The 27,031-nt window shown below is 54.2% G+C and overlaps 2 protein-coding genes and 1 long non-coding RNA gene across 18 annotated transcripts; 1 reads left to right on the forward strand and 2 right to left on the reverse strand.

Moving 5' to 3' along the window:
* On the reverse strand, window positions 1-3,391 carry LOC130684924 (uncharacterized). The gene is made up of 3 exons (XR_008999300.1): window positions 3,255-3,391; window positions 3,037-3,168; window positions 1-2,307 (listed from the first exon to the last, which is right to left on the reverse strand). It is a non-coding gene; the product is annotated as an uncharacterized LOC130684924 (long non-coding RNA).
* On the forward strand, window positions 2,745-21,212 carry ITGA7 (integrin subunit alpha 7). Of its 16 annotated transcripts, XR_008999296.1 has the most exons (27): window positions 2,749-3,191; window positions 7,421-7,548; window positions 7,648-7,727; window positions 8,631-8,886; window positions 9,326-9,457; window positions 9,724-9,843; window positions 10,672-10,879; window positions 10,997-11,238; window positions 11,538-11,626; window positions 11,750-11,877; window positions 12,011-12,106; window positions 12,268-12,329; window positions 12,463-12,632; window positions 13,033-13,182; window positions 13,817-13,932; window positions 14,389-14,581; window positions 14,661-14,741; window positions 14,848-14,927; window positions 15,049-15,123; window positions 15,261-15,363; window positions 15,923-16,099; window positions 16,266-16,397; window positions 18,096-18,209; window positions 18,434-18,532; window positions 18,628-18,744; window positions 18,839-19,425; window positions 20,366-20,629. XR_008999296.1 is itself a non-coding variant. In XM_036918344.2 (26 exons), exons 1-26 carry the CDS (start codon window positions 2,986-2,988, stop codon window positions 18,866-18,868), a joined length of 3,384 nt encoding a protein of 1,127 aa, XP_036774239.2. In that variant the 5' UTR covers window positions 2,749-2,985; the 3' UTR covers window positions 18,869-20,629. The 16 variants fall into 16 exon arrangements, 13 of the variants coding, with proteins under 13 accessions (XP_057363751.1, XP_057363749.1, XP_036774239.2 ...); XM_036918344.2 differs by having other exon boundaries at window positions 18,839-20,629; XM_057507764.1 differs by lacking the exon at window positions 18,839-19,425 and having other exon boundaries at window positions 2,752-3,191; window positions 16,266-16,363; window positions 18,074-18,209; window positions 18,628-18,753; window positions 20,514-21,212.
* On the reverse strand, window positions 21,170-23,758 carry TMT1B (thiol methyltransferase 1B). The gene is made up of 2 exons (XM_036918346.2): window positions 22,886-23,758; window positions 21,170-21,921 (listed from the first exon to the last, which is right to left on the reverse strand). Exons 1-2 carry the CDS (start codon window positions 23,423-23,425, stop codon window positions 21,685-21,687), a joined length of 777 nt encoding a protein of 258 aa, XP_036774241.2. The 5' UTR covers window positions 23,426-23,758; the 3' UTR covers window positions 21,170-21,684.
* Window positions 23,759-27,031: the final 3,273 nt, after the last annotated feature.

The following is a 27,031-nucleotide window of genomic DNA, read 5'->3' on the forward strand; positions in this document are numbered from 1 at the left end:
AGTGCTGAAAAATAGGGATCCCAGAAGGAGGGGAGAAGGTTGTTAGGAGGGGAAGGAGCTGGAGAAAGCCTCAGCTTCCACTCAGACAAGGGCTGAAGTCTTTGCTGGGCCTGGACATTTATCAATTTTTAGAATTATTTTGAAATATTATAGACTCAGAGGATGTTGCACAACAGTACACAAAGTCCTGTATACCTTTCACCCAGCTTTCCTCAGTGGCCATAACTTCTCACACTTCAACACCAGCAAGCTGTTGGGGGTCCAATACTATTACCTAGCTTACAGGCCTTATTCATCTTCATCAGAGCTTTACAAGCAGTCATTTGTGTGTGTGTGTGTGTGTGTGTGTGTGTGTGTGTGTGTGTGTGTGTGTGTGTGTGTGTATGTGTGGGCACTTTTATTGAATTTCATCCCGTGTAGTTTTGAATAACTACCACCCAAACTCTATCACCCAAATGGAACTTTCTGGCTGTCTTTATATTCACCTTCCTCATCCCTGCCCCCTGGCAATCATATTTGTTTTTCATCTCAACAGTTTTGTTGTTTTGAGAGTATTATATGAGTGGAACGATATAGTGTCAGCATTGTTTTTAATGTAATGAATCCCAACTCTTGGCTCAAATACAAGAAGTTCTCTGGCAGGTTGTTTATTCTAATGCTGAGCTTCCTCCATTCTATGAATCCATGCAGCTTCGTCATCCCCTCCTCCACCTACAATATCGCCCTTCCATCCAACAATCTGGTCCCACTTCTTTAGAGAAAGTCTACATATCTAAATTTACAGGCTGGGCTAGGGCTCTGCTGTTCCGTGCCCTCCCTTGCCCCACTATTTATAGCCAAGCTAATTTTGGGCAGCCTCTCTCTTCTTCTTTCCTACTCCATTCTCTTGTGGTGGGCAAGGTGACTTCTCAAATATTTGGGCAGAGGAGGTCAGAAGCAGACTCTTGGCATCTGATTTCAGCCTCGGATTTAGCAGGAAACAGTGGAGGGAAGATGAAGGGAGGCAAAAGCTGCAGGTGCAGAGAGGCAGACAGCTGGGCTCTCAGGCATTTGACGCTGGCGGGAGGTCTGGGCTGGAGTCGGGAGTCCTGGATTCTATACTGACTTGGCTACTCTGTATTCTAGTCAGCTCTATCATCTGGGGCTTGAGATAGAAAATTATCTGGGAGATAACAAAAGTAGAGTCCTGGTGGCAGCATGCTGACAGCACGTGTGTTTCCTTCATAGCACCTGTTAGAGGTACCTTAGTCCCCTGGAGGGGATGTCCACAAGGGTAAAGTTACAAAAATGGAGGCCCAACCTTCAAATGTATAGTAACTTACTCAGGGAAAGGACTGTCCCTGGGTTATATCACAAAGCGAGCTCATCTGATTTGCTTGCTTGTTTTAAAAATATAATCTTGGACAAAGAAGTGTGAGAGACAAAGGGAGTATGGGATGAGGAACTGGGTAGGACACTTATTGAGGCTTTCAAGAAAGGGAGGGAGAAGAGGGAATCTTAAGAATATGGCAGTGTTTGAGGATGCAGAGACAACATTAGAGACATGGAGAAATAATCTGAGAAAGAGTTGAAGTGATAGAGACAAGAACGGGGACAAAATGAGAGTTTGGGATGAGACAAAACCTGATAGGGAAGGGAAAGACGGACAGATGGAGGTCCACAAGACAGACACTCTTTAGGATAGAGTACTAGGAAGGGAGGAGGAGCCAGCGAGGTCCCCTTGTGTCAAATTAATCCCTATCTCTCCTTAGGCCACATTTCTGGACTGGAGTTATAAATAGCAGAGAGTTGGAAAATGTCCCCCCTCCCTTTGCTTCTGTTACAGCGGGAGTGTGGATGGGGGGCGGTGGCTGGGGAGGAGAGGAAGAGGGACAGGCCTGGGGGTCCCTGTAGAGATAGATCCCTGCAAAGTGCCACCAACATTCTGCCTGGGCCAGCCCAGGGTCTGTTCCCCACAAGCCCTCCTCTTTGGCGAGTGGGAAATGCGCAGTCCCGAGAGGGCCTGGGAGCAGGCGACATCCTTCCCATCCCTCTGTCTCTGTGGCTCATCTTTGCCTTTCTTCGGCCCCCATTCCCCCAGCTTGATTTTCTCTTCCTATATCATTCTCAGACTTTCTCTTTCTTCTCCGTTCATCCCATCCCTTGTCGATCTAACCCATGCCCTTCTTTTTCCATCTCTTTTCTCTCTTTTCTATCTGCTTCCTTTGTTCTCCTCCTCGGACCTGCTGGATTTTTCTTTCTCTTCTTGCCCTCTGTTCCTCTGAGTGCTGTTGATGTGGCTACCATGGCCCTTGTCACTGCCGGGCTCTGGGGGGTGAAGTGGGACGGGGTGGGAAGTGGTTTAATTGGAACAGCATGTGACCACGAGAAGAAGGGAGCACTAAGGGACCACACTGGACACGGGCCCAAGACCGCACCTCCCCTTTCACCTCCGCCTTTTCCCTCCCAGTTTGTTCTTCAGCCTCACCCTCCTTCCCTTTTTCAGCCGCTGTCTAACTCTACTTCTCTCCCCTGCCCATCCCTAGGGTCCGCTTCCCCACTGGCGGGCTTGTGCAGGATTGGGGGAAAGGGAGGCGCGCGCGGTGGCAGGGCCCGGGCGAGGCTGGCGGGCGGGGAGCAACGCCGGTTCCCACCCCGAGCCCGCAGCCTGGGCTTACCCGGGCTCCGCGCGGCCTCCACCTGCCGCGGGTGCTGGCGGCGGGCCGGGGCAGCAGGGGGGCGGGGCCCAAGGAGCAAGGGGCGGGGCGGGGCGGCCACGAGCCGCCGAGTGCCCCGGAGTGGACGCCCGAGCGCGGCTGCTGCAGTAGTCGCCGCGGGTGCTGGGGCAGCGGCGCGGCGCGGAAGGGCTGGCGAGGGGGAGGGTTGCGAGACCTCTGAAAATCCAGCGTGACTCGAGACCAGAGTCTCGCCGTCTTGGGAGACCCGGGGCTCCGGGCACGAGAGAATTGCCTTGCGCTCCGGGGGAGCACGCGAGGTGTTCGCCCCATGGCTCGGACTTGGGGCCGCGACCCTTGGCTGGGTCCCGGGATTTGTTACCTTCTTGGTTCCCTGCTCGCCGGCCTGCTCTCCCTGCGGGCTGTCGCCTTCAATCTGGACGTGATGGGCGCCCTGCGCAAGGAGGGCGAGCCGGGTAGTCTCTTCGGCTTCTCTGTGGCTCTGCACCGGCAGCTGCAGCCCCGACCCCAGAGCTGGTGAGTCACCGCCCCAGTGCAGAGACCCGGTGGCTGAGCCACAGACCGCCCCCTCCACCTCACCTTCAGTCTTCCAGCCCCACCAAGACCCGGGCTGTACATGGATGTTTCACACCCCAACCTTCCTCATCTGTCGTGTGTCTGGAGGCGCCCCCTCAGGCCCTGAGGCCCAGGGCCTCTCTTTGGGCATAAATTGGAGAGCAAGGTACTTGTCTTGGCAGGGAACTTATCTCCCTTTCCCCCAATTTGCATCCTCGCCAGGCCCAGAGTCTGTGGCTCCCAGCCTTCAGTGAGCTGAATTCCCTCCAGGATGGGGACTGAGCATTTTGTCTCTGTAGAGGGCAGGAGAGGGAAGGGCCAGAGAGGCTGAAAGCGTGCTGGGAGGGATGGAGGGCAGACTGCAGGGATGTCTTCCTACCACCGGATCATTGCCGTGGGGTGGAAAGAGGGCAGCAGGGCCCTAGAGGAGAGACCTGACGTTTCGGAGGCTCAAGACCACCGGCAGATTGGGAGGGGATCTGGGAGGGTCCGGAAACCGGCAAGGTGTGGTTTGGTGGTAAGAGTGGCAGCACATGGAGCCCTCAGAAGCTGTAGTGTTGATAATGGGGGGAATCTAGTAACCACAATGTCGCTCATGTAAGTGTATATTAATGATAACAAAAAAAAAAAAAAAAAAAAGAGGCTGTAGTGCCAGCAGCAACAGTTACTCAGGGAAGATGCTGGCCAGGCTGTTCCCCTTCCTCTGCCTTGGGAAGTTTTCAGCTCCAGGAATCTCAGCAGTGGGGAAGGCAGGGTTGAGTGAGGGGCAGAGGGCAATTCTGGTTATTTTCTAATCAGTCCAGGACCCATGCGAGATGGACACACTTGTGTGGGGGGCCTGTGACTGCCATGCTTCCTGTGCTACTGGCTCCAGCTATATGTGTAATTAAACAAAACAAAACAGAGACAAGGGGCTCTCAAGAAAGCACAAGAAAGCTTCCCACCCCCTCCTGACAGGGTTTTCTTTTTGCCCCTAGGCCAGCGCCTAAAGCCACGCTAAGTATCCATTCCTGGGAATCAATGTTGCCTCCTGGGACTGTCTCCTTCCTGCTCCTGCTGGCTGGGGGGCAGAGGGTGGGGACAAAAGTACATTTCTCTTCCCCTGTCAGGGAGGAGGGGTCACTAATCTTTTTTTTCCCATTATCCCTGTCATCAGGGAGTAGGGTCAGTAGTACCCCAAACTTTGGGAGAGAGAGGTGATGGACTTCATCTCTTCTTCAACCTTCTATCCACTTCCTCGGTCATCTCTGTCTCCCGCCCTCCCTCTTTCCCCCATCTGCCAGAGTTCCAGGACTGGAGGCCTTTTTAGGACATGCTGAACTCTGAGCTATTTCCAGGCAAATTCTAGGTTATTTTTAATAGCCTGGTCTCTTGTCATTTCCCCCTCCTCTCTGAAGGTGGCCCCTGATTCTGTCTCTCAGAGCCAAGCAGTGGGCCTTCCCTGACGAGCCTGACTGCCCAACCCTGCCTTTGTTCCAGCAGGGGGCGCTCTGCTGTCTGGGGGCCCCTGGGAGACCTGGTACCTTGCTCAGTCCCTAACTTTTGAGTGGCAGGTTGCCTTCCCCAGCACTCACTGATTGGAAGTGCTCACATGATTTGATGTCTTTCAGTCTTGTCCCCGGATGAGACTTTGAAGTCTAACCTTCTTTGCTGTGTGGTAGTTTCAGCCTCATTTATATCCTTCAGCATAAAATGGAGTTAATAGTACTATACAGAGTTGTGGGGATTACGAGTTGTCAGTGTAGGTGAAGTGTGTAGAATTGTGTAAGGCCCATGGTGAGTGCTATGACAGTGTCAGTATATCGTTCCTGCATCGTGGTCTGTGGAGCTGGAGAACAGCTTTAGTGCGAAACAGTGAGCCTGCATGGAGAGGCTTGGCTAGAGCCCCTCCAGGCTGAGCCGGCCTTCATGCCAGGCATCCTCCCTGGAGGGCCACCCAGACTGAGAGAGTCAGAGGGCTGGGCTTGGGTCAGAGCTCCGGAGTGTATGGAGGGTTGAGGGAGCGGTGGTCATGGGCTACGCCTTCACCTTCACTTAGCCAGGCTCTCAGGCAGTTCCTCTATCAGCAGCTGTCAACATGTTTTTGCCTTTCTCTGTGCAGAGGTGGCACTGTGGCTACTGTTCTATCCAGAGGCTTGGGGTGGTTGGGGATCAGGGGCGAAGCTAGGAGAGTGTGTGGCTGGGGCAGAGGTGGAGGGACGGGAGAGGCTGGCAATTCTTGTTCAAGAAGGTGGGCCTGTCCTCCATCAGGAGTGGGGCTGGGTATAGCTGTGTGCTCAGCTTCTTTGCTCTGTGTGGGCGTCTGCCGTCCCTCCTCCTCACCTCTGGGGGAGGGGCGGGCACTGAACACCAGCTGTGGTTAGCTTCTGGTTGCTGCGCGCTGACCAGCTGAGGCACTGGGTGTCTCTGTGAGTCCGTATAAAGTGTGGGTCCAGCGAGCGCACCCGGCTGCCTGCTGTGGGCGAGCACAAAGACAAATGGCAACCCAGACCCTCTGGAAGGTGGCCACCTCTGAGTCTGGAGGCGGCGGCACTTTGGACTGGCCTGAAGGTTGGCTGTACCACCTGGTGTCTTTTTCTGCCTGGGGCTCCCCTTCCCTCCCTTTCCTTTCTGGGGTGGTCTCAGCCTTCTGGAGATGACCTGTCACTGGGTGTGGCAGAGAAGTCATAGTATCGGAGTCAGGCAGGTATGGATTTGAATGCCAGCTTATGTGTCTGTTTCCTCATCTCAAAGACAAGAAAACCATCCTCGCATGGGATTGTTGGGAAGAGTAAATGAGCTAATGCCCATAACTCGTCTAGCCTGATGTCCGGCACGTAGAGGGTGATAAATGTTAGTTCTTCATGTCTTTGGCCTCTAACCCAGGGTCTGACCCATAGTAGGTGCTGAATAAATATTACTTCCTTGTCTCACCAGGGCCTGACATGGCGCTTGGCAGATGATGGGTCGTCAGTAAACAGTTATTAATGAATGCCAAATGTATGCTCTCTTCCCTGCTACTTCCCACCCTCTTGCCACTGGCTCCGATGTAGGGTGACAGCTGCTAGAGACAGGAGTAGTTGTGGGAAGGGAGAATGGCTCTGTGTCCTCCCTTCCCCCTGCCCGTCAGAACCGGCACAGTGCCCCCTAGATGCCCTTCTGTAATATTGCCAGACACAGGCAGGGGCCTTGTGCCCTCCGCCTCCCCAAGAAAGATGAAGGAAGAGAGTGTGGGTCAGAGGCCTTGAGGTTTGCCTGCTGCCACTTTTGCTCCTCCTGTGAAGAGAGGATCCCTGTAGGCAGCTGCTGATCACCTCACCTCACCCCTCCTTTACTCCTGGCCTCTGGGTTTGGCCCCAGGGGAAGCTGGCAGTCTCCATTCCCAGCACAGTCCTCCCCAGGGGAGGAAGCCTTGGCTGTGATCATGGAAAATTGTTCCTGCCAAGAAAGCTGTAGCTGGGAAAGCGTCTAAGGGGGAGTAGGGGAGAAGACTGGGTGGGGGTGGGAAGGTGGGAAGAATGGGGAAAATCATAGATGTGGGGAGGGGAAGGAAGGATGGGATGTGGGGGAGAATGGGAGGATTGGAGGCCGAATCAGAAACTCATCCCTACTTCCATGCCAGCAGAGTGACTGACAGAATTATGAGCTGGCAAGGTTGCCGGGGGATGGGCTCTTTGATGGGCCCCTGATGAGGGGCTGGGGAAGTAGGTCCCTTTCTAGTCTCTTGGTTGGCCTCTGTCTGATGCTGGTCCCTGGGCCACCTCGCAGTGCCAGTCTGGGCCCCGGTTACATTTGCTCCCAGCATTTTGGCATTTTTGGGAGGGTTTCAGCTGTCCTTGGGTTGGGGAGAAGGGCAGAGCTTGGGGATGGAGCCAGGGAGTGGGCAGGAAAGGCCTGGTCAGGAACAGGTGCTGGGGACAGGTGGTTCTTTCAAATCAACGGTTCTGGCCAGGCTGCTTGCATTGGTGCTTGTACGTGAGTGTGTGTGTGCTGTGCATGTGGTCCCTCACCCAGAATGTGCATATGTAACATGGTGATTGCTGTCCTGAGGGTATTAATTTGTCCTTGCCAGGGCTTGGAAAAACGGACTTTTGGCCCTTTTCCTCAGTCCTTCAACACTCTTTTCTTGCTGAGGAGTTGGGCCAGGACAGGCAGCTCTGGGGAGGTGGAGCATTCTGGGCCCTGACTCCTGCCCCTGCCCTGTTGTGCAGGCTGCTGGTGGGTGCTCCCCAGGCCCTGGCTTTGCCTGGGCAGCAGGCGAATCGCACCGGAGGCCTCTTCGCTTGCCCCCTGAGCCTGGAAGAGACTGACTGCTACAGAATGGACGTCGACCGGGGAGGTGTGGGTCCTGTGGGGGTTGTGTGGGGAGCCCAGGAGGAAGGGAAGAGAGGACTGGGGCTCCTCTTCCCTCCCCTGATTCCCAGTGTCTTGCCTCCAGCTGATGTACAGAAGGAGAGCAAGGAGAACCAGTGGTTGGGAGTCAGTGTTCGGAGCCAGGGGCCCGGGGGCAAGATTGTCGTGAGTACCACTCCTTCTGACTGTGTGTGAGGGTGGTGTGTATGTGTGTGTGTGTGTACCTGTGTATGGTGTGTGCATATGTGCAGATACGCTTATAGAACACAGGATGGGCATATGATATGATAGTCTGATTCTCAGACTGTAAAACATGATCTCTATCTTTGTACACTTAAAAGCATCTAACTATGCATGCATCCATCCATTTGTCAAAATTACTGAGAACCTTTGCAGCATCAGGTGTCATGGCAGTTTCTGAGAGAACATATGTAAAGACAGGGAAAAACCTGGCCCATGGCTCAAATGGCTTACTGGCTCAAATGGCTTACTCTGGAGCTTCTCATTCTCTCATTCCATGTCTGTTTCTCTGTATCACCACTAATTTGTACACACAACCTTAGTAATACAAGTCATGATGGGGCAGAATATGGGCACTGTTGAGTTAGTGTATAGTCCCCAGTCTGTTAAAGCCCAAAGAAGGAGGGGAGAGAAGGGACTCCTGCAGGTGGGGTGACTGAAGCAGGCTTTCAAGAATAAGCAATACTTGGAGAATGGAGATGGGAGAAGTTCTCTGCAGACTAGGTGACTGCACTTGCAAAGGTCCAGAGACAGGACCAAGCTGGGGATAGTCTCGTATTACATGATCATGGAGATGTGAGCGCTTTGTGCTGGCTTGGTGATGCCTGTGGGTGCCCAGGCAGAATGCCAAATGAGGTCTTCTTCCTGCAGGGGCAAGGAAGTGGGTGCAGGCAGGACAGGGGTTATGTATGTACCTGCCTAACTTTGCGCTCGAGTGATGCCAGCATGGCTGTGCGTGTGCCCACACAGGAACCGGTGTCTGCTGAAGGTCTACATGTGGGTCCCTGGTCCACACAGGAGAATGATCCTCATCTTTTCCTCCCATAGACCTGTGCACACCGATATGAGGCACGGCAGCGAGTGGACCAGGTCCTGGAGACGAGGGATGTGATTGGTCGCTGCTTTGTGCTAAGCCAAGACCTGGCCATCCGTGATGAGTTGGATGGCGGGGATTGGAAGTTCTGTGAGGGCCGCCCCCAGGGCCACGAGCAATTTGGGTTCTGCCAGCAGGGCACGGCCGCAGCCTTCTCCCCAGACAGCCACTATATCCTCTTTGGGGCCCCAGGAACCTATAACTGGAAGGGTGAGTCACTCCTCAAAGGAGGGGACAAGGGAACCAAAATGTCCTCTTAGCTCAGGGAGGGGATGGGGGCAGCACATGGCCTAGCATGCCCACATTTTCCCTGCCATGATGCCTGGGGCACTGCCATGTCTGCCACCCATCCTGTCAGTACACATAGAGGGCCACCCCTCTCCTCCGCATGGCCGAGTGCTCCTCCACTTGCTGGCATGGCCCCCACGCAGCTGGGCCTGCACGCTCCTACACACTGCCCCACTGTGTCCTGTCTCCACACTCAGCCTCTAGCCAAGCGGACACTCGGTGAGTGGACCGAGCCTGGGCTGGGGTCAGGGTGGAGATGGGGCTGGAAGGAGAAGCGGGGCTCTCTGGGCACCTGTCAGCTAGTGTGGGCCTGAGGGGCACCCTTGTGCCTGCTCTGGCAGTAACAGGTCTGTCCTTACAGGCACGGCCAGGGTGGAGCTCTGTGTGCAGGGCCCAACGGACCTGGCGCACCTGGACGATGGGCCCTACGAGGTGGGGGGTGAGAAGGAGCAGGACCCCCGCCTCATCCCAGTCCCGGCCAACAGCTACCTTGGTAGGGACCCCACCCGTCCTGGAGCCGGTCTAACCCGCTGCTCCCCTCTCTTGTCCTCCCTCTCCACGTCCCATCCTCCTGTCTGTGTCCTTCACCCTGTCTCTGTCTTTCCATCTCTGATGCTTATCACCCTGGTTTCTTTCTCTCTCTCATGTTTTTTCTCCACCTCTTCTTCTACCTTCTTGCTTTTCTGTCTGGCTATCTCCCTTCTCTGTGGCCCCTCCTCTGGATGTCCCTTCCCTGGTGTCTCCCCCCTGCCCCTGCAGGGTTGCTCTTTGTGACCAACATTGATAGCTCAGACCCTGACCAGCTGGTGTATAAAACTCTGGACCCTGCTGACCGGCTCCCAGGACCAGCCGGAGACTTGGCCCTGAATAGCTACTTAGGTTTGTAAGCTCCCACCCACGTCCTTCTGGGCCCTGGGGGCTTGGCCTGGCCTCCCCTTCTCTCCTGCCCTGTCCCCACAACACACTCCTAGGGGAACACATATTGGGCCCAAGTTTCAGAAAAGAGCTGGGCCCAATGACCAGGCCCAGGAAGAAGAGGCCCCAGTGGGGATAGCCTATGGGGCTGTGAACAGGGGTCTCCATGGAGGAAGGACCAGGTGGACTGAGACCATACTGGGAAGGAAGGAGGTCAGACCCCTAGGGGGACTTCCTCTGAGGGATGGGTGGTAGGTGCCTGCTGGAGAAAGGTGGCAAGTGCCCCATCGTCTTACCTGCATCCCTCTGCAGAGGAAGGGGAAATGAGGCCTGGGAGGTGTTTGGGTGAATCAGCTCTTCTCCACTTGCCCTCATCTCCCCTGTCCACGTGAATGACTTCCTCTCCCTGCCAGAGTGGTGGAAGTGGGGGCAAAGGAGGGGCATTGGATGGGATTGGGGCCTTCTAGGGGTGCAGAGTGGAGAGCAGCTGTCTGAGCAGTGGCCCAGCAGCCCTTGCAGTGTGCTCAGCCTCCTGCCCAGTTGTCCAGCCAGAGCCTTTCCTTCCTCCTGGTCCCCACGGCAAACCTCATTGCACTCCTTGTGCCAAACTCTGGCCTGGGCGTGAGGGGGCTGCCAGACTCTGAGGGGGAGAGCGGCCCAGCTGTGTGCCAACTTGGAGACCACCTCCACCTTTTTCTGTGGAGCTGTGCGGAGGCTGCGTCTGGAAGCTGCCAAGACTCGTTGGCTCCTGTGGGGATGAAGGTTGCTCACTGTGAAGTCATCCCCACCCAGGTTTCTCCATCGACTCGGGGAAGGGTCTGTTGCGTGCAGAGGAGCTGAGCTTCGTGGCAGGAGCCCCCCGAGCCAACCACAAGGGTGCTGTGATCATTCTTCGCAAAGACAGTGCCAATCGCCTTGTGCCTGAGGTTATGCTGTCTGGGGAGCGCCTGACCTCTGGGTTTGGCTACTCGCTGGCTGTGGCTGATTTCAACAATGATGGGTGAGAGCAGGCAGAGGAGAGTGCATCCTGGGGGAGGCTGGGTCAGGAGGTGTGAGGGGCATCTCCTGAGTCCCCTGGCTAGGGAGACACACACTGACTGTCTCCCTCTCTCCATAGCTGGACAGACCTGGTAGTGGGTGCCCCCTACTTCTTCGAGCGCCAAGAAGAGCTGGGGGGTGCCGTGTATGTGTACATGAACCAGGCGGGCCACTGGGCTGGAGTATCCCCTGTCCGGCTCTGTGGCTCCCCTGACTCCATGTTCGGGATCAGCCTCGCTGTCCTAGGGGACCTCAACCAGGATGGCTTCACAGGTGTGACTGGGATCCGGAAAGGCTCAGGGGAGGAAAGCAGGGGCAGAGGTGAGGAAGTGCCTTACAGGTCAAGGGGGAGGTCCTCTGAGGGCTCAGGGAGTGGAGCAACCAGGCTCACACATGAGCTTTACTATTCCCCAGCTTTGTGACCTTGGGCAAGTAACCTTCCTGAGCAGGCAATATCTGCAGAGCAGCTGAGAGGGTTAAAAATGATGTGTGTGAGGTGCCCAGGACTTAGTAGCCTCCCAACCGAATAGAAAACATGATACTGCGCCAGGTGACTGAGGCAGAGTTGGGGCCTGGACCTGTCATTGCCCCCGTCCGACTGCCCTTTCCCATGCCTGCAGATGTTGCTGTGGGGGCTCCCTTTGATGGGGATGGGAAGGTCTTCATCTACCATGGAAGCAGCCTGGGGGTTGTCACCAGACCTTCCCAGGTGAGTGGGCACTGTTGGGATGAGGGAATGGGTGCGGGTGGGAGGAAGTGGGCAGAGCAGCAGAGGGCAGGGGAGGCAGAGAGTGGGTGATGGTGTGGGGATGCTCACAGTGTGGTCTTGCAGGTGCTGGAGGCTGAGGCTGTGGGTTTAAAGAGCTTTGGCTACTCGCTGTCAGGAGGCCTGGATGTGGATGGGAACCTTTACCCCGACCTGCTGGTGGGCTCCCTGGCTGACATGGCAGTGCTCTTCAGGTGGGCCCTTCCCTCCTCTCTGTCCTGGAGCCACGAGCCCCACTCTAGTGCCAAGTCTGGGGCTGAAGGGCCCACCTATCTCCCCTCTTTCCCAGCATCATGTTTCTTGTACTCTTGGCTTCCCATTCCCCAGGGCCAGACCTGTCCTCCATGTCTCCCATGAGGTCTTCATTGCTCCCAAAACCATCGATTTAGAGCAGCCCACTTGTGCTGGTGGCCACTTGGTCTGGTGAGATGGGATCAAGGAGAGGGTGGGGGAGCTTCCAGTCTAGTTTCCCCCTCTTTTTCCTTTCTTTGCCCAGTTTGGGGATGGAGGCTGGGGCTATGGCAGGAGTGGAGTCCAGGCCCATGAGCTGTGCCTGGCTCAGGAGCTGCCTTTTGCCCCCACAGTGTGAACCTAAGGGTCTGTTTCAGCTACATGGCCACCCCCAGCAGCTATAGCCCTATTGTGGGTGAGTGAGGTCCCCTCCTACATTCTACCCTATTGGGTCTCAGGGTCTGAGGTGGAGAGGAGGGTTCCTGGGGACAGTGTCAGATTGGAGCTCCCCAGCTCACTGGCTCCTCTCCTCTCCCCACATATTACAGCCCTGGAATATGTGTTAGACGGGGACACAGACCGGAGGCTCCGGGGCCAGGTCCCCCGTGTGACCTTCTTGAGCCGTAGCCCAGACGACCCCAAGCACCAGGCCTCAGGCACCATGTGGCTGAAGCACCCGCATGACCGAGTGTGTGGAGATACCATGTTCCAGCTGCAGGTGGCTGCTGACCCCTTGGCCTCTGAGGGTCATTGCCATGACATCATCTATTCCTTGACTTATTCGAGCTTCCCTGACACACTCACATCTCATTCTGGGGTCTTGGCTTTTGAGGAGCCTCTCTTTTGGGCTGACCTCTTCTCCTGCTGCCCTCCTGTGCCTCCTGTCAAGTGCTGGACTCCCTGGAGGTGGAGATGGGAGGTTCCATGGTCACATCTGATCTTCAAGGCCCTAACTCCAGGGTTTTCTGTCTGCACCCCAGTTATTCTCCACCTCTCTCCTTTATTTCCGTAGGTTTATTTCCAAATTTCAGAATCTCTCCTAGGTCTGGCTGGGGTTTTGGACAGGGCTGGGGCCCCGGGATTGTTCTAATATCCACATCCATCTTTTCCCTTCCCAGGAAAATATCAAAGACAAGCTTCGGGCTATTGTGGTGACCCTGTCCTATAGTCTCCAGACCCCTCGGCTCCGGCGACAGGCTTCTGGCCAGGGGTTGCCACCAGTGGCTCCCATTCTTAATGCCCACCAGCCCAGCACTGAGCGGGCAGAGGTGAGAGGGGTTTCGGCTTAGCACAGGTGAAGGAGCAGTGGGGCGAGGATCATGGTCCTCACTGGCACACTTGTTCATAGCTTGCAAGGCTCTCTCACATGTTACCCCTGTAGTTTCTCATATCTCACGGTGTTGTGACAAGTAGACTCCCAAATCCAAAATGGTCCAGATGATCTTGTGCTCCTAGTCAGAGGGGAAACTGCTCCTGTGTTCTGTGCATTTGTTCAGGGGCTGGGCCAGTGGGAGTCTGCCACCTTCAGATGTGGTGCGGGGAGTGCGAAGCACCATGTGTGGTTCTCGTGACCAGTCCTCAGTGGCCTTCCTTATTCTCATGCTTTAATCCTGGAACTCAGTTATGTGCAAGGAAGGACAGGGAATGTGGTCTCACTGTGGACTAGCCTGCTGTTCTCTACCACAGCATGGCAGCACACCCAGCATTTCACTGATGAGGACCCAGCTCAGAGTGGTTCAGTGGCCAGCTCAATACTACACAGCAAATAGGCAGCAGATCTGAGAGCTGATCCCAGGTTGCTGAATCCTGTGACACTCTACCCCACCACATGCCGTGGTAATACAAGCACCCCCTGCCTCCTGCCCTAGGAATGCTTCACCCTTTCCTCAAATCTCTCCCTAGATCCACTTCCTGAAGCAAGGCTGTGGTGAAGACAAGGTCTGCCAGAGCAATCTGCAGCTGGCCCACGCCCGCTTCTGTGCCCGGGTCGGCGACACAGAGTTCCAGCCTCTGCCCATGTGAGGGGGGCGAGGGAGCAGGTGGGGTGGGAAGGTGAGGCTCCAAGAGTGGCTGGAAGCTCCTCAGGAGGCCAGGCAGAGAGAGGGCGGGAGGTGGGGTGGGCCTGCGGGCTGAGTGCCACAGGGCCCTTCCTGGCCAGGAATAACCAGCTTGTAATGATACGGTTTACACACATCTCAGGGCCCAGTGAGGTGCAAATGATTATTAGTAATTAGTAAACTTGTGGATGGGGAGTGGGGACCCAGAGAGGCTAAGTTACTTGCCCCAGGTGAGGAAGTGGTGCAGCTGGGGCCAGAATAGAGGCCTCCTGATCTGGGCTGGTACTCTCAGTGTGGCCTGGGGTGTAAGGTGATTTGGGGGACCTGGGTGGGAGGAGAGGCTCAGGGAGTGAAGGCAGACAGCATGCGCTGGGGAAGGAGTTCAGCTCTCAGAGTGAGCGGTGTCTGGCCCTGCAGGGATTCAGATGGGACAACAGCTCTGTTTGCCCTGAGTGGGCAGCCATTCGTGGGCCTGCAGCTGAAGGTCACCAACCTGCCTTCAGACCCAGCCCAGCCCCAGGCCAATGGAGATGATGCTCATGAAGCCCGGCTCCTGGTCACCCTTCCTGCCCCTCTGCATTACTCAGGGGTCCGGGCGCTGGACCCTGCGGTGAGGACCTGGGGCAGGGTGGGTGGGGTCTTGGGAGCCCAGGAACTCAAACTGACCTCTCCTTGTCTCCCCACTCCAGGAGAAGCCTCTCTGCCTGTCCAATGAGAATGCCTCCCACGTTGAGTGTGAGCTCGGGAACCCCATGAAGAGAGGTGCCCAGGTTGGCACGTCTGCCCTTACCCCTCCCTGTCTGGGCGACTCTAGCCCTGGACCCCTCCTCAAGCACCCCCTTCCCCAGACTCTAACCTTGCTCCTCTCCTGGCTAGGTTGCTTTCTACCTCCTCCTTAGCACCTCAGGGATCACTATTGAGACCACGGAGCTGGAGGTGGGGCTGCTGCTAGCCACGTGAGCCAGGGGCCAGGGTGGGGCTGCTGGGCTGGTGACACCTGAAAGGGGCTCTGTTGTTCCCCCTGACCCTGGGATGGTGCCTGTGCCCCCTGCTCACATCTGCCCTGCCCCATGCCAGGATCAGTGAGCAGGAGCTGCATCCGGTCTCTGCCCAAGCCCGCGTCTTCATCGAGCTGCCACTGTCCATCACGGGGTAAGCCCTGCTCACGCGGGCTCCTCCGCCAGGGGGCAGGCATTGTCGCTCAAGCCCCAGCCTGGTCCTGCCTCCTGGACCGGCATTCCACCAGGCACCAGGCCTCTTCAGGCCCCGTTTTGACTCCTCCACACCAGGGTGGCCATTCCCCAGCAGCTCTTCTTCTCTGGTGTCGTGCGGGGTGAGAGTGCCATGCGGTCTGAGTGGGATGTGGGCAGTAAGGTCAAGTATGAGGTCACGGTAAGTGTCCTGGTAAGGCCCCTCCCTTCTTGGCACAGAGGAGAGGCCCAGGCATAAGCCAAGGGTTGCGGCTCCTCTACCAATAGGAGCTGGTGACCAGCAAGCTTGGGGCTTCCCCCAGTTCCTGGGCCTTGGCTGGGGGCAGGTGCTGGTATTGGGTCATCGATGGACATTTTCTGGTCATTCCTGTATGGCTGTGTCACCTGCTGGCCCAGGAGGCTGGGAGGGCCTGGGAAGCTTCCATCTCACCTGCTGGCCCGGGAGGCCGAGGGCCTGGAAAGCTTTGCTTCCAGGGGCCCCAGCTGGAGGAATGGAGACACCACGGGAGGGCTCTCCCCGGAACCTGCCCTTGCATGGCTGGAGCCTCCCAGTGACATCTCCAGGTTTTTCTGGGCTTTTGGTGGGCAGAGAATAGTGCCTGGTGTGTCTAGGATCCTGAGTCTTTGTTGAAACTGTACTTCCCATGGCCTTCCCCTCATCCCTGTCCCCTCCATCTCTGTGGATTTTGGACCTGCTCAGAAACTGGGCTCCCTCCTTTTGCTCTCCACTGTGCCCACAGGTCTCCAACCAAGGCCAGTCGCTCAACACCCTGGGCTCTGCTTTCCTCAACATCATGTGGCCCCATGAGATTTCCAATGGGAAATGGCTGCTGTACCCCATGCGGGTGGAGCTGGAGGGAGGGCAGGGGCCTGGACAGAAGGGGCTCTGTTCCCCTAGGCCCAACACTCTCCGCCTGGTGAGACCCAGGAGCTAGAAGCAAGGGGAGGGGTCAGGGCTGGAGGAGGGTGCCTTGAGCAGGGAGTGTGGGTGGTGGGGCAGGAGAAAGGCAGTGCAGAGGAGATACCATCTCAGGGGTGCTGTATTTGGCAGGACACTAACTGTACCCCTTTCCCCACACCCAGGATGTGGACAGCAGGGACAGGAGGCGGCGGGAGCTGCAGCTGCTGGAGCCGCCAGAGCCACATGAGTTACCAGGGTGGAGCCCATCTTGGTGGCCAGTGTCCTCTGCTGAGAGGAAGAGAAATATCACCTTGGTGAGAGTGGGGCAGACCTGGTGCAGTAGGTGTGATAGCAGGTGGTGGGCATCCTGGGAGGCTGACTTGTTGAGTCTGCATGGTCAAACACCTGGGGCAGATTGACACCAAGTGCTCACTGCAGAGCAGGGCATGTGCCTCCAGCCTGGTGAGCTGCCCCATGGGGTCTCCTCACACTTATGTGAAAGATGGTATTTTACAGGGGGATGGGCTGATTTTAGCCCTTGTTGTTTTGAACTCTTTCAGGACGAAAAAGTCAGTTTGCATGAGAAAACCTGCTTGATTTTCACAATGTGAAAAACATTTTCTAGAAGTTCTGATAATTGAAATGACAGTATGTTAGGTGGTTCGTTAAAGCTGTCCCTTTTGATTCCCCTTTTGCTACTTGTTTCACATAGTTTTGTTCTTTAAGTGGATTTGTCGAGAGATCAGCACATGCTCTGCACTTATCCCTTTTTGGATGGCACTGGCAGGGAGAGTGTGGGGCGGACACAGATTAGGGGGTATTTGGCCTGGCTGCAAGGAGATGAACCCCAGGCATGGAAAGGTGGGCAATAGAGGCCAGAAGTCAAAGAGGCCCTTTGCAGGGGTGTAAGCAGTTGGGCCAGTGCTGGCATCATCTGTGTGGGAGGCAGCACCACTGTCACAACCTGGTATTCTCGGGGCCCCTCAGCTTCCCTGCCCTCTGAGAGCATGGCACAATGAAACATAAAGGCATGGGGTAATGTGAGCTGGTGCAATGGGTGTCTCCCCATTATATGCATAGTCTTGCCTTCTCCAAGTGACTGATTTTTGTCTGAAAGGCCTCCCTTTTTGATAAGAACTTCGAATTGATTCTTTTACTTAAAATTGTTTTTAGAGAAATTGACCAAGGATTCTTGAATTGCTCAAAAATAATGGATGGCACAAATAATTCGAACACTCTTAAAGCCATTCTTCCGCATAGGAAGTGTGGTGAAAATAACATAAATTTTAGGCAAATGGGCTGTTAGGTGGGACTGGGCCAAATGGATTTAGGTCAGGCTTGGAAGTTGCAGGAGGGCCTCAGTCCCCAGTGCCCCACTGCTGCTCCTGGGGCGGCCTCTCCCTCCTTTGGTGAGTCCGGCTCAGCACAGGAGGGCGGCTCTGCCTAACCTGGGTCTGGGTTCACATATCTGCTCCACCACATCCCAGCTTTGCTGTGACCTGAGGCAGGTCCCCTGGCCTCTTTGGACTTTTATTTCCTAGTTTGAAAAATGGGGATGATAATAATGTGCACCTTGCAGGACTTGTGAAGCTTAAATGAGATAAGTACCTTGCAGATAGTTGGTACTCAGTAGATGGGACCATCAGTAGGAAATATAAACATCAATTGGGAGCTTCTGTACCTGCTGCTGTGAAGTAAGAGACCCCTCCCTGTTCCCCATGAATTTCAAAGCCAAATAGCCCTGATCTGGGGTAGGCTGCTATTTTGGAACACAGGGTTAGATTATTATTATTATTATTAGGGAAGACTTCCTGGAGGAGGAGAGTTTGAGGCCAGGTAAGGAAAATGGGAGAGATGTGAATGAGGAGCAGGGGGAAAACAGGATCCAAGGTGTGGGGTCTCACGGAGGGATGGAGTGAAGTGTCTGGGCAGCCTGGACCACCTTTGTGAGGGCGCTGGGCTCAGGGCTGGCTCAGTGGGCTGGACTCAGGGCCTTGCCTGTCTCCGTGCAGGACTGTGCCCGTGGTACGGCCAGCTGTGTGGTGTTCAGCTGCCCTCTTTACAGCTTTGACCGTGCGGCTGTGCTGCACATCTGGGGCCGGCTATGGAACAGCACCTTCTTGGAGGTGAGAGCACTGCTGGATGCCAGGTGGGCCTCCTGTACCCCAGCAGCACCCCCAGGACCCCTCCTCCGATCTCCTCTCTGTCTAGATGTAGCACTCTCTTAACCCTAGACAGGCAGAAACCCCCTGTGTTACGCATGATTCTATTTATAATTTCAGGTGCTGGGAGGCAGTGGGGTGGGGGCACAGGGCATTCAGGAAGAGGGTCTCCTTCCCTGCTCCCTTAGGAGTACTCAGCCATGAAGTCCCTGGAAGTGATTGTCCGAGCCAACATCACTGTGAAGTCTTCCATCAAAAACCTGCTGCTCAGAGATGCCTCCACAGTGGTGAGCTGCAGGGCTGGGGTAGGGGTGGGGGTGGGGGTGGGGATCTCCTCTCTCAGTTGCTGCAGCCCTTGGAGCCTTAACCCCTTGCTCCCCAGATCCCAGTGGAGGTGTACTTGGACCCTGCAGTGGTGGGGACGGTGGGAGTGCCCTGGTGGGTCATCCTCCTGGCGGTGCTGGCCGGGCTGTTGGTGCTGGCGCTGCTGGTCCTGCTCCTGTGGCAGGTGAGGCAGCGGGTGGTGGCCTTTGTGCTGTGCTTCTCTCATCCCCACCCCCTCATCCACTCAGCAAGTGTGCACTGAGCTCTTACCTTCATGGACCAGGATGTTTCAGGGATAAGTCACATGCAGGTCTTGTCCTCAGAGATTTACTAGTTTAATGCGGTGGGTGGTGAGCCTTGTAGTCGAGGACATGGAGAGAAAGCTTGAGACCACTGGAGGCAGAGAAATGTGGTCTGATTTAACTAGAGCATGGCAGGAAAGGCTGGGAAGGAAACTCACCAAGAAGGCCAACAGTGGAGCCTCTAGAACTGAACTGGGAGCCCGCACATACTAGGTGCTGCCTGAACAGTGTTGTACAAAGTGTGTAGAGAACCACATTTGTGTCTGAGTCATATGGAAGCATGCACATGCACATGGCGTACAGGGAATCATCTCCCCACCGGTGGTCATACCCTGGCCACATGCCACCTCTGGGCCTTGTGGAACCATGCATGTCCTTGGGGCACTATGGAGAACTGCCTGCACTGCCCCAGGCCCAAGAACACCCTTTGGTAAATGTGAGTCGTTAGTGGATGGGGCCCTGGAAGAGGGTCCAAACTGTTGGGTGGGAACCTGGCCAGTCTTAAGGAGATTGATGCCTTCAAGAAAGTGGCTCCAGGGTCCCTGCTCCCTGCTGTCATGGAAGGGGACAGAGCAGAGATAAGGGCCCCCATCCCTCCTCAGTGTTCCCATGCTCCATCTCTTCTGTTCCCCTCCTCCCTTGACATCCTAGTGTGGCTTTTTCCATCGGAGCAGCCAGAGCTCATCTCCCACCAACTATCACTGGGCCCATCTGGCCATGCAGTCCTCAGCTGTGGAAGTTGGGGGCCCAGGGACTGTGGAGTAACTGTTTTGTGTGTGTGCATGTGCGTGTGTGTGTGTGAAGGTATCTATGTGTGTGAATGCAAGTAGAGCTCCAGCATTCAGGGACAAGGAATGTGCAGGATGAAGAACTGAGATGGCACGAGGGTGGTATGGGTCTGAGGGACTGGGTGGGGGTAATTGTAAGGGTGAGTGCACACAGCCTGGGGCATGTACAAAGTGTCAGGTCAGAAAATGACCATGTGGGAGTGCAGGAGGAGTCATGCATGTCTTTTGTATGGGCATGAGTGTGCAGAGAGAAGTGTGCAAGGAGACAGTGCAGTCTGAGCATGTGGGAGTCTCGGGCAGTCATGAGTGAGTGTGCAAAGGGCCCATTTCCATGTCAGGCGGCATGGCCATGATTTAGGGAGGGGCCCTGCCCTGAGGCGATGCTGCCCAGTGTCCCAGTACACAGGGTGGTTGTGTATGACGCTTGAGAGGGGTCATCTGGACTATGCTGAAGTCTAGGAGGCTGGGCTTTCCCTCAGATATCATTTCTGTTCTGGTGGATGCTACTGGGTCTCTTAAAAAGCTTGGGTGGATGGATACTTTTGGGGTCAGTGGTTCTGATATTCCACCTTCAACCCCCACTTTCAGACACCAAGGGAGATTCCTTGGTCCTGCACACTGGGCCCCCGTCTGCATCTTTCTTTTGCTGTGAATGTCCCTGGGGACCCAGCACTGGTGCTGGCACCGGGGGAGGTGCTCAAGGCAGCGGGTGCTGCCCAGTTGGCCTCTTTTCTGCTACAGTTGGTTCTTTCTGTCCCACAGATGGTGGGGGCCGGGAGCTGGGCTGTGCTGGCCACCTCCTCCAGGCATCTCAGCCCTGCAGACTCCTCATGTCTAGCCTTCTGTCTTTACAGATTGGATTCTTCAAGCGGGAGCAGTACCCCGAGGCCACTGTGCCCCAGTACCACGCGGTGAAGATCCCTCGAGAAGATAGACAGCAGTTCAAGGAGGAGAAGACAGGCACCATCCTGCGGAACAACTGGGGCAGCCCCCTGAGGGAGGGCCCCGACGCACACCCCATCCTGGCTGCTGATGGGCACCCTCAGCTGGGCTCTGATGAGCACCCTGCACCAGGCACTGCCTAGCTTCCTCTGTCTCAGCCTGGCTTGTGGGTCCCCTCCCCCTTGTTCCCTAGAGGTGGCTCCTCGGGATGCAGAGAGTAGAGCGGGATGCAGGTTTCCCATCAGATTGGTAGCATCTATTTCCTCAGGGACATAGACCTCTTTCCCCATGAGGGCCATTCCAAGCTTCCCCTTAGAACACTGTGAGATGAGGGGGTAAGTCAGGGACTGTGACGTGGAGGGGGCAGAAGGGAAGAGATACTCTGACGCAAGGATGGGGAGAGGGGCCCTGATCCCCTTTTCTCTCATTCACCCTAGTAGCAGGGCTCCAAGGATCTGTCCCTTGAAAGTGCCTTAAGCCCACAGGGTCTGGAGGAGGTTGTGTCCTTACTCAGGGGCTCTTCCCTCCCTAGTTTCCCCTGTCCTCTGACTTTAATTTGCTGCATCAATCTAGTGGATTTTGTCTGTTTATTAAAAACTGTTTGAGTCCTGCTCCAGCGTGCCCAGGGCCCAGGAGGGGGCACTTCTCCCTGCATGCCCTCTACTTAGGAGGTGGTGGTGGGAGGGAGGGCTGGGGGCCTGGCAGGGGACCTGTGTCACGACTTCTGTGACCATTCCTGGAGGCACATGGGGTTGGTCTCAGAGCGGGAGGGGAACTTTACTATGGGAATGAGAGAAAGGGACAGGGAGCTGCCCTAGGGCCAGGTGGGAAAAGATGGGGAGACTCAGCCCAGAAATTTGCAGAAGCGCACGACAGGGTGTAATGGCCAGGGTAGGAACAGAGACTCTCCCCTGCAGAGGGAGGGATTGAAGGATGTGAGTCTCTGGGCAGAGGTGGGGAAGGAGAAATGGGCTGGGGGTGGGGTGGGGAGAATGGCTTCACTCTGCCTCAACAACTTCAGCAGGAGACAGGCTTGCTGGCTGGTGGCATAGTTCTGAACTGGAGGCAGGACATGGGGACGGGCTATTTCACAGCCTTTCCCATGATGTGGGGCCCCACAGGTAGCCACTTGAAGAGTGGGGGTTGTCGTTCCATCTGGAGTTCAGAGAACCGGGCCCTCTCGAGATCCTTCCAGGTCTCTCTGGTGAGGCAGCAGCCGTCCCCAATGTGTTTCCAGGTGGGCTCGGCCACTTGCTGCCACAGGAAGGCCCAGCTTCCACGGGGCTCAGCCACATGCTCCCAGAAAAAGAACACTCCTCCCTGGGAGGGCAGAGTCTGTCACTGATTTGCTGCATCCCACTGGCTTCCTCTAAGCCCCCGCACCTGCTCACCAAGCCTGGTCTGATGCCTCGGTGAAGGGGGCTGCTGGCCCCTGGGTTTGTGGAGCAAACTGTGCTGCTCCTGACATTTTCTGCATCTCCTGGCCCCTGCCCTCCCACTCAAACTGCATGCGAAGACCCTCCCCATGGAGAAAGCTGGTTAGAGGTCTTTAAGGGTTGGCATAGCAGGGGGCTGATGGATGGGAGATGGAGAAACAGGAGCAGAGATCTCACTGTACACAGAGATGCTCTCTCCTGAGACCCAGATGCACACATCCCACTGCTTCCTGGACATCTTGGCCAGCATCGCAGGAAAACCTCTTCCCAACTCCTGAATAAAGTTCTTTTCTCCTCACTCTACCTTTCCTGGATGATCTCATGAACCCTAAGCTCTGAGTTTACCAGCTACAAGCTGGCAACTTCCTAATCTCTATCTGGAGGCTTCATCTTTTCCTGATGTTTGGATGTGGACTGCAAACTGCCTCTGGCTTGCCTACCTGGCTGTCTCCTGGCGCCACAGGCCTAGCAAGTGCAAATGAGGCTTCTTCATCCTGGCAAATGGCCTTCTTTGACCCTTGCTCCCTCCCTCCACATGTGCTCCTGCAACCTTCCAGAACTCTCCACACCCAGTTCAAAATCTTTCAAACTCCACTTAGCCTAACCGCTCTGCCTAAAACACACTTTCCCACCCCCACACCCAACTCCCTGCTAAATCCCTCAAATCTTAAACATCACTCCCTAGGCCCCAGCCGCTGCTCCCCTGCTGGCTGTCCCAGCTTCCACTCTTCCTCATCTGGGTGCTGGGCTCACTTCCACTGGCAAATGAGGGTGGAGGCCAGTGAGCCCACACATCAGGGCTCCCATCCTGGGGCGGCCAGTGCCCAATCCCCTCCCTTGTGGCTCACCGGTCTCAGCACCCTCTGGACCTCCTTCAGGACCCTCGCTGGGCTCTGCACAGAGCATAACACAAGGGTGCTGACCACCACATCCATGGAGCTGTCAGCCAGTTGTTTCATGTCCTCTCCAGGAGCCACCACAAACTGCTCATATTGGAGGTGCCTGTTTTCAGCCATGTTCTTTGTCAGGAACTTCTTGAAGTGGGGATTCGGGTCCAGGCAGATGATCCTGCAGCCAGCTGGGTAGAACTGGAAGTTGGCGCCGGTACCACAGCCCAGCTCTAGCAGGGCCACCTTCCCAGAGGCTCCCGTAAGTCCCTTTATCTGGCCAAAGAGAGCCCGTTTCTTGCTTTCCATCTTGCGATTGCTCTTGGTGGTCACCACGGCCATCAGGTAGGGGAAGTAGCGTCTGCACAGGGGCTGCCAGCAGCCCAGCAGAGCCATGAGGTGCAAGGGCAGCGTCAACAGAAGTAACAGCAGCTGCAGGAGCCAGACCAGTCCGTCCATGGCCGCCGGGCTCCGTGTGGCTGTTCGGGTGCCGCCTTCCATCTGCCCAGCTGCAGTGGACTTTGTGCCCTGCTCACCAACTGCCTCTTCACAAGGCTGGAGTGGGCATACGGAACCTTCCAGAGTGCGGTTTCCAGAGCCCCACGGGCTCTCCAACAAGCTTTAAGTGGGGTGGAGAATGCATCGTGCCAGCTGCCCTGAGCTCTGAGGGCACTCTGCCCAGCTGGGGGGAGGATGTGTGCTGATCTCTCAGAGGAGAGTGAGGAGGGAAGGGGACGTCGCAGATCACCTCTTCATGGTGCTAAATATTGCGGTGGAGCTGACTCATGGGGCATCGCAGGCCACACTCTGGCCTCAGGCTCTGCAAGCTGGAAATCCTAGTTGCCTTGGCACACCCCCAGGTCTTTGTAAACTGTACCATGCCCCACACAGAAGCCAAACACGGTACATTCAGGGACAGGCCTGATCGGTCAGAAGAAGGAGGGAGGTTGCTGGCCAAGAGAAAGGCATTTGCTCAACTCACTGGTGTTTATTATCAAATCTAAGGCCTCAAGGCCCTAGAAATAGAGAAGAAGGGAGGAAAAGGCAGACTGGAGAAGAGTCAGGAGACTGGGTTCTAGTTAGTTCTGCCATTACCTCACTTTGTTCCTCTGGGCAAGTCTCCCACTTTCTGGGCTCCAGTTTTCTTGCCTGTGAAATGGGGAGATGAGGAGAGACCGGATGGACCATACACAGTTTCTAAGCCCTCCTCCTGCTCCCACCTTTGACATAAGGAGAATGGGCTGAGACAGGGAGCAGGTGACCCTAGGTATCCTCACAAGCCAGGACTTCCAGGACTCCAGGACCAGGCTCCAGGCAGGGTAGTCTCACTGGCCAGATTTTGGGGTCACAGGCATCTAGCAGGAAGTTCCATATCATTGTTATTATTAATATTATTATATATATATATATATATTTTATTAAGGTATCATTGATATACAGTCTTATGAAGATTTCACAAGAAAAATGATGTGGTTATTACATTCACCCTTATTATCAAGTCCCCCCTATATCCCATTGCAGTCACTGTCCACCAGTGTAGTAAGACGCCACATAGTCCCTATTTGTCTTAGCTGAGCTACACTGTCTTCCCCATGACCCCACACACACCATGTGCACCAATCATGATACCCCTCAATCCCCTTCTTCCCCCCTCCCGACCCGCCCTCCCACACCCCTCCCCTTTGGTAACCACTAGTCCCTTCCTGGAGTCTGTGAGTCTGCTATTTTGTTCCTTCAGTTTTGCTTCATTGTTATACTCCACAAATGAGGGAAATCATTTGGTATTTGTCTTTTTCCGCCTGACTTATTTCACTGAACATAATACCCTCCATCCATGTTGTTGCAAATGGTAGGATTTGTTTCTCTCTTATGGCTGAATAGTATTCCATTGTGTATATGTACCACCTCTTCTTTATCTATTCATCTACTGATGGACACTTAGGTTACTTCTATATCTTGGCTATTGTAACTAGTTCTGTGATAAACATAAGGGTGCACATGTCTTTTTGAATCTGAGAAGTTGTTTTCTTTGGGTAAATTCCTAGGAGTGGAGTTCTGGGTCAAATGGTATTTCTATTTTCAGGTTTTTGAGGAACTTCCATATTGCTTTCCACAATGGTTGAACTAGTTTACATTCCCACCAGCAGTGTAGGTGGGTTCCCCGTTCACCGCATCCTTGCCAACATTTGTTGTTCTTAGTCTTTTCGATGCTGGCCATCCTTACTGGTGTGAGGTGATATCTCATCGTGGTTTTAATTTGCGTTTCCCTGATGATTAGTGATGTGGAGTATCTTTTCTGTGTCTGTTGGCCAACTGAATTTCTTCTTTGGAGAACTGTCTCTTCATATCCTCTGCCCATTTTTTAATCAGGTTATTTGCTTTTTGGTTGTTGAGGTGTGTGAGTTCTTCATATATTTTGGATGTTAACCCCTTGTTGGATATGTCTTCTACAAATATATTCTCCCATACGGTAGGATGCCTTTTTGTTCTGTTGATGGTGTCCTTTGAAATACAATCTTTCTTTTTTTTAAAATTTTTTATTAAGGTATGATTGATACAGTCTTATGAAGGTTTCACATGAAAAAACAATGTGGTTACTACATTACCCATATTATCAAGTCCCCACCCATATCCCATTGCAGTCACTGTCCATCAGTGCAGCAAGATGCCACAGATCCACTATGTGCCTTCTCTGTGCTACACTGTTCTCCCCGTGATCCCCCACACCATGTGTACTAAACATAATACTCCTCAGTCCCCTTCTCCCTTGCCCCCCCACCCGACCTCCCACACCCCTCCCCTTTGGTAACCACTAGTTCATTCTTGGAGTCTGTGAGTCTGCTGCCATTTTGTTCCTTCTGTTTTGCTTCATTGTTATACTCCACAAATGAGGGAAATCATTTGGTATTTGTCTTTCCCTGCTTGGCTTATGAAATACAATCTTATAGTAGTTTCAAGTATACAGCACAGTGGTTCAACAGTTACCCATGTTATTAAATCCTCATCTCCATTACTATAGTTGCTATTTGTCAACATAGGAAGATGTTACAGAATCATTGGTTATATTTTCCATGTTCTACTGCTATCCGTGTGACCAACTTGTACTATGAGAATTGTTTTTCCCCTTTAAGCCCCTTGCCCTCCCTACCCACCCACCCCAAACCTCACCCCATTGTAACCACCAGTCACTTCTCAGTGTCTACTACTGTTTTGTTCACTCTGTTCTGTTTTGTATTTATATTCCACAAATAAGTGAAATCACATGGTATTTGTCTTTCTCTGCCTGGCTTATTTCACTGAGCATAATACCCTCTAGATTCATCCATGTTGTTGCAAATGGCAGCATTTCTTTTTTTATGGCTTAATAATATTCCATTATGCATATGTACCACTTCTTTATTCATTCATCCATTGATGGACATTTAGGTTGCTTCCATATCTTGGCTATTATAAATAATGCAGCAATAAACATAGGGGTGTATATATCTTTTCAAATCAGGAATTTAATTTTCTTCAGGTAAATAGCTAGAAGTGCAATCATTAGGTCAAATGGTATTTCTGTGTTTAGTTTTTTGAGGAACTTCCATACTGCTTTCCACAGTGGCTGCACCAATTGACATTCCCACCAACAGCGTAGGAGGGGTCCCATTTCTCCACATCCTCACCGACACTCATTATTTCTTGTCTTTTGGATAGTGACCATTCTGACTGGTGTGAGGTGATATCTCATTGTGGTTTTGATTTGCATTTCCCTGATGATTAGCAATGTGGAGCACCTTTTCATGTGCCTGTTGGCCATCCGTATTTCTTCTTTGGAGAAATGTCTGTTCAGGTCCTTCACCCATTTTTTAATTGGGTTATTTTTAATTATTTATTTATTTTTTTGGTGTTGGGGTGTTTGAGCTCTTTATATATTTTGGATGTTAATTCCTTATTGGCTAAATCATTTATGAATATGTTCTCTCATACAGTAGGTTGCCTTTTTGTTCAGCTGATGGTGTCCTTTACTGAACAGGAGCTTTGTAGTTTGATGTAGTCCAATTTGTTCATTTTTGCTTTTGTTTCCCTTGCCTGAGGACATATGTCTAGGAAAGAATTGCTCATACT

Source organism: Manis pentadactyla, chromosome 9 (assembly GCF_030020395.1).
Source record: "Manis pentadactyla isolate mManPen7 chromosome 9, mManPen7.hap1, whole genome shotgun sequence".
NCBI classification, from domain to species: Eukaryota; Metazoa; Chordata; class Mammalia; order Pholidota; family Manidae; genus Manis; species Manis pentadactyla.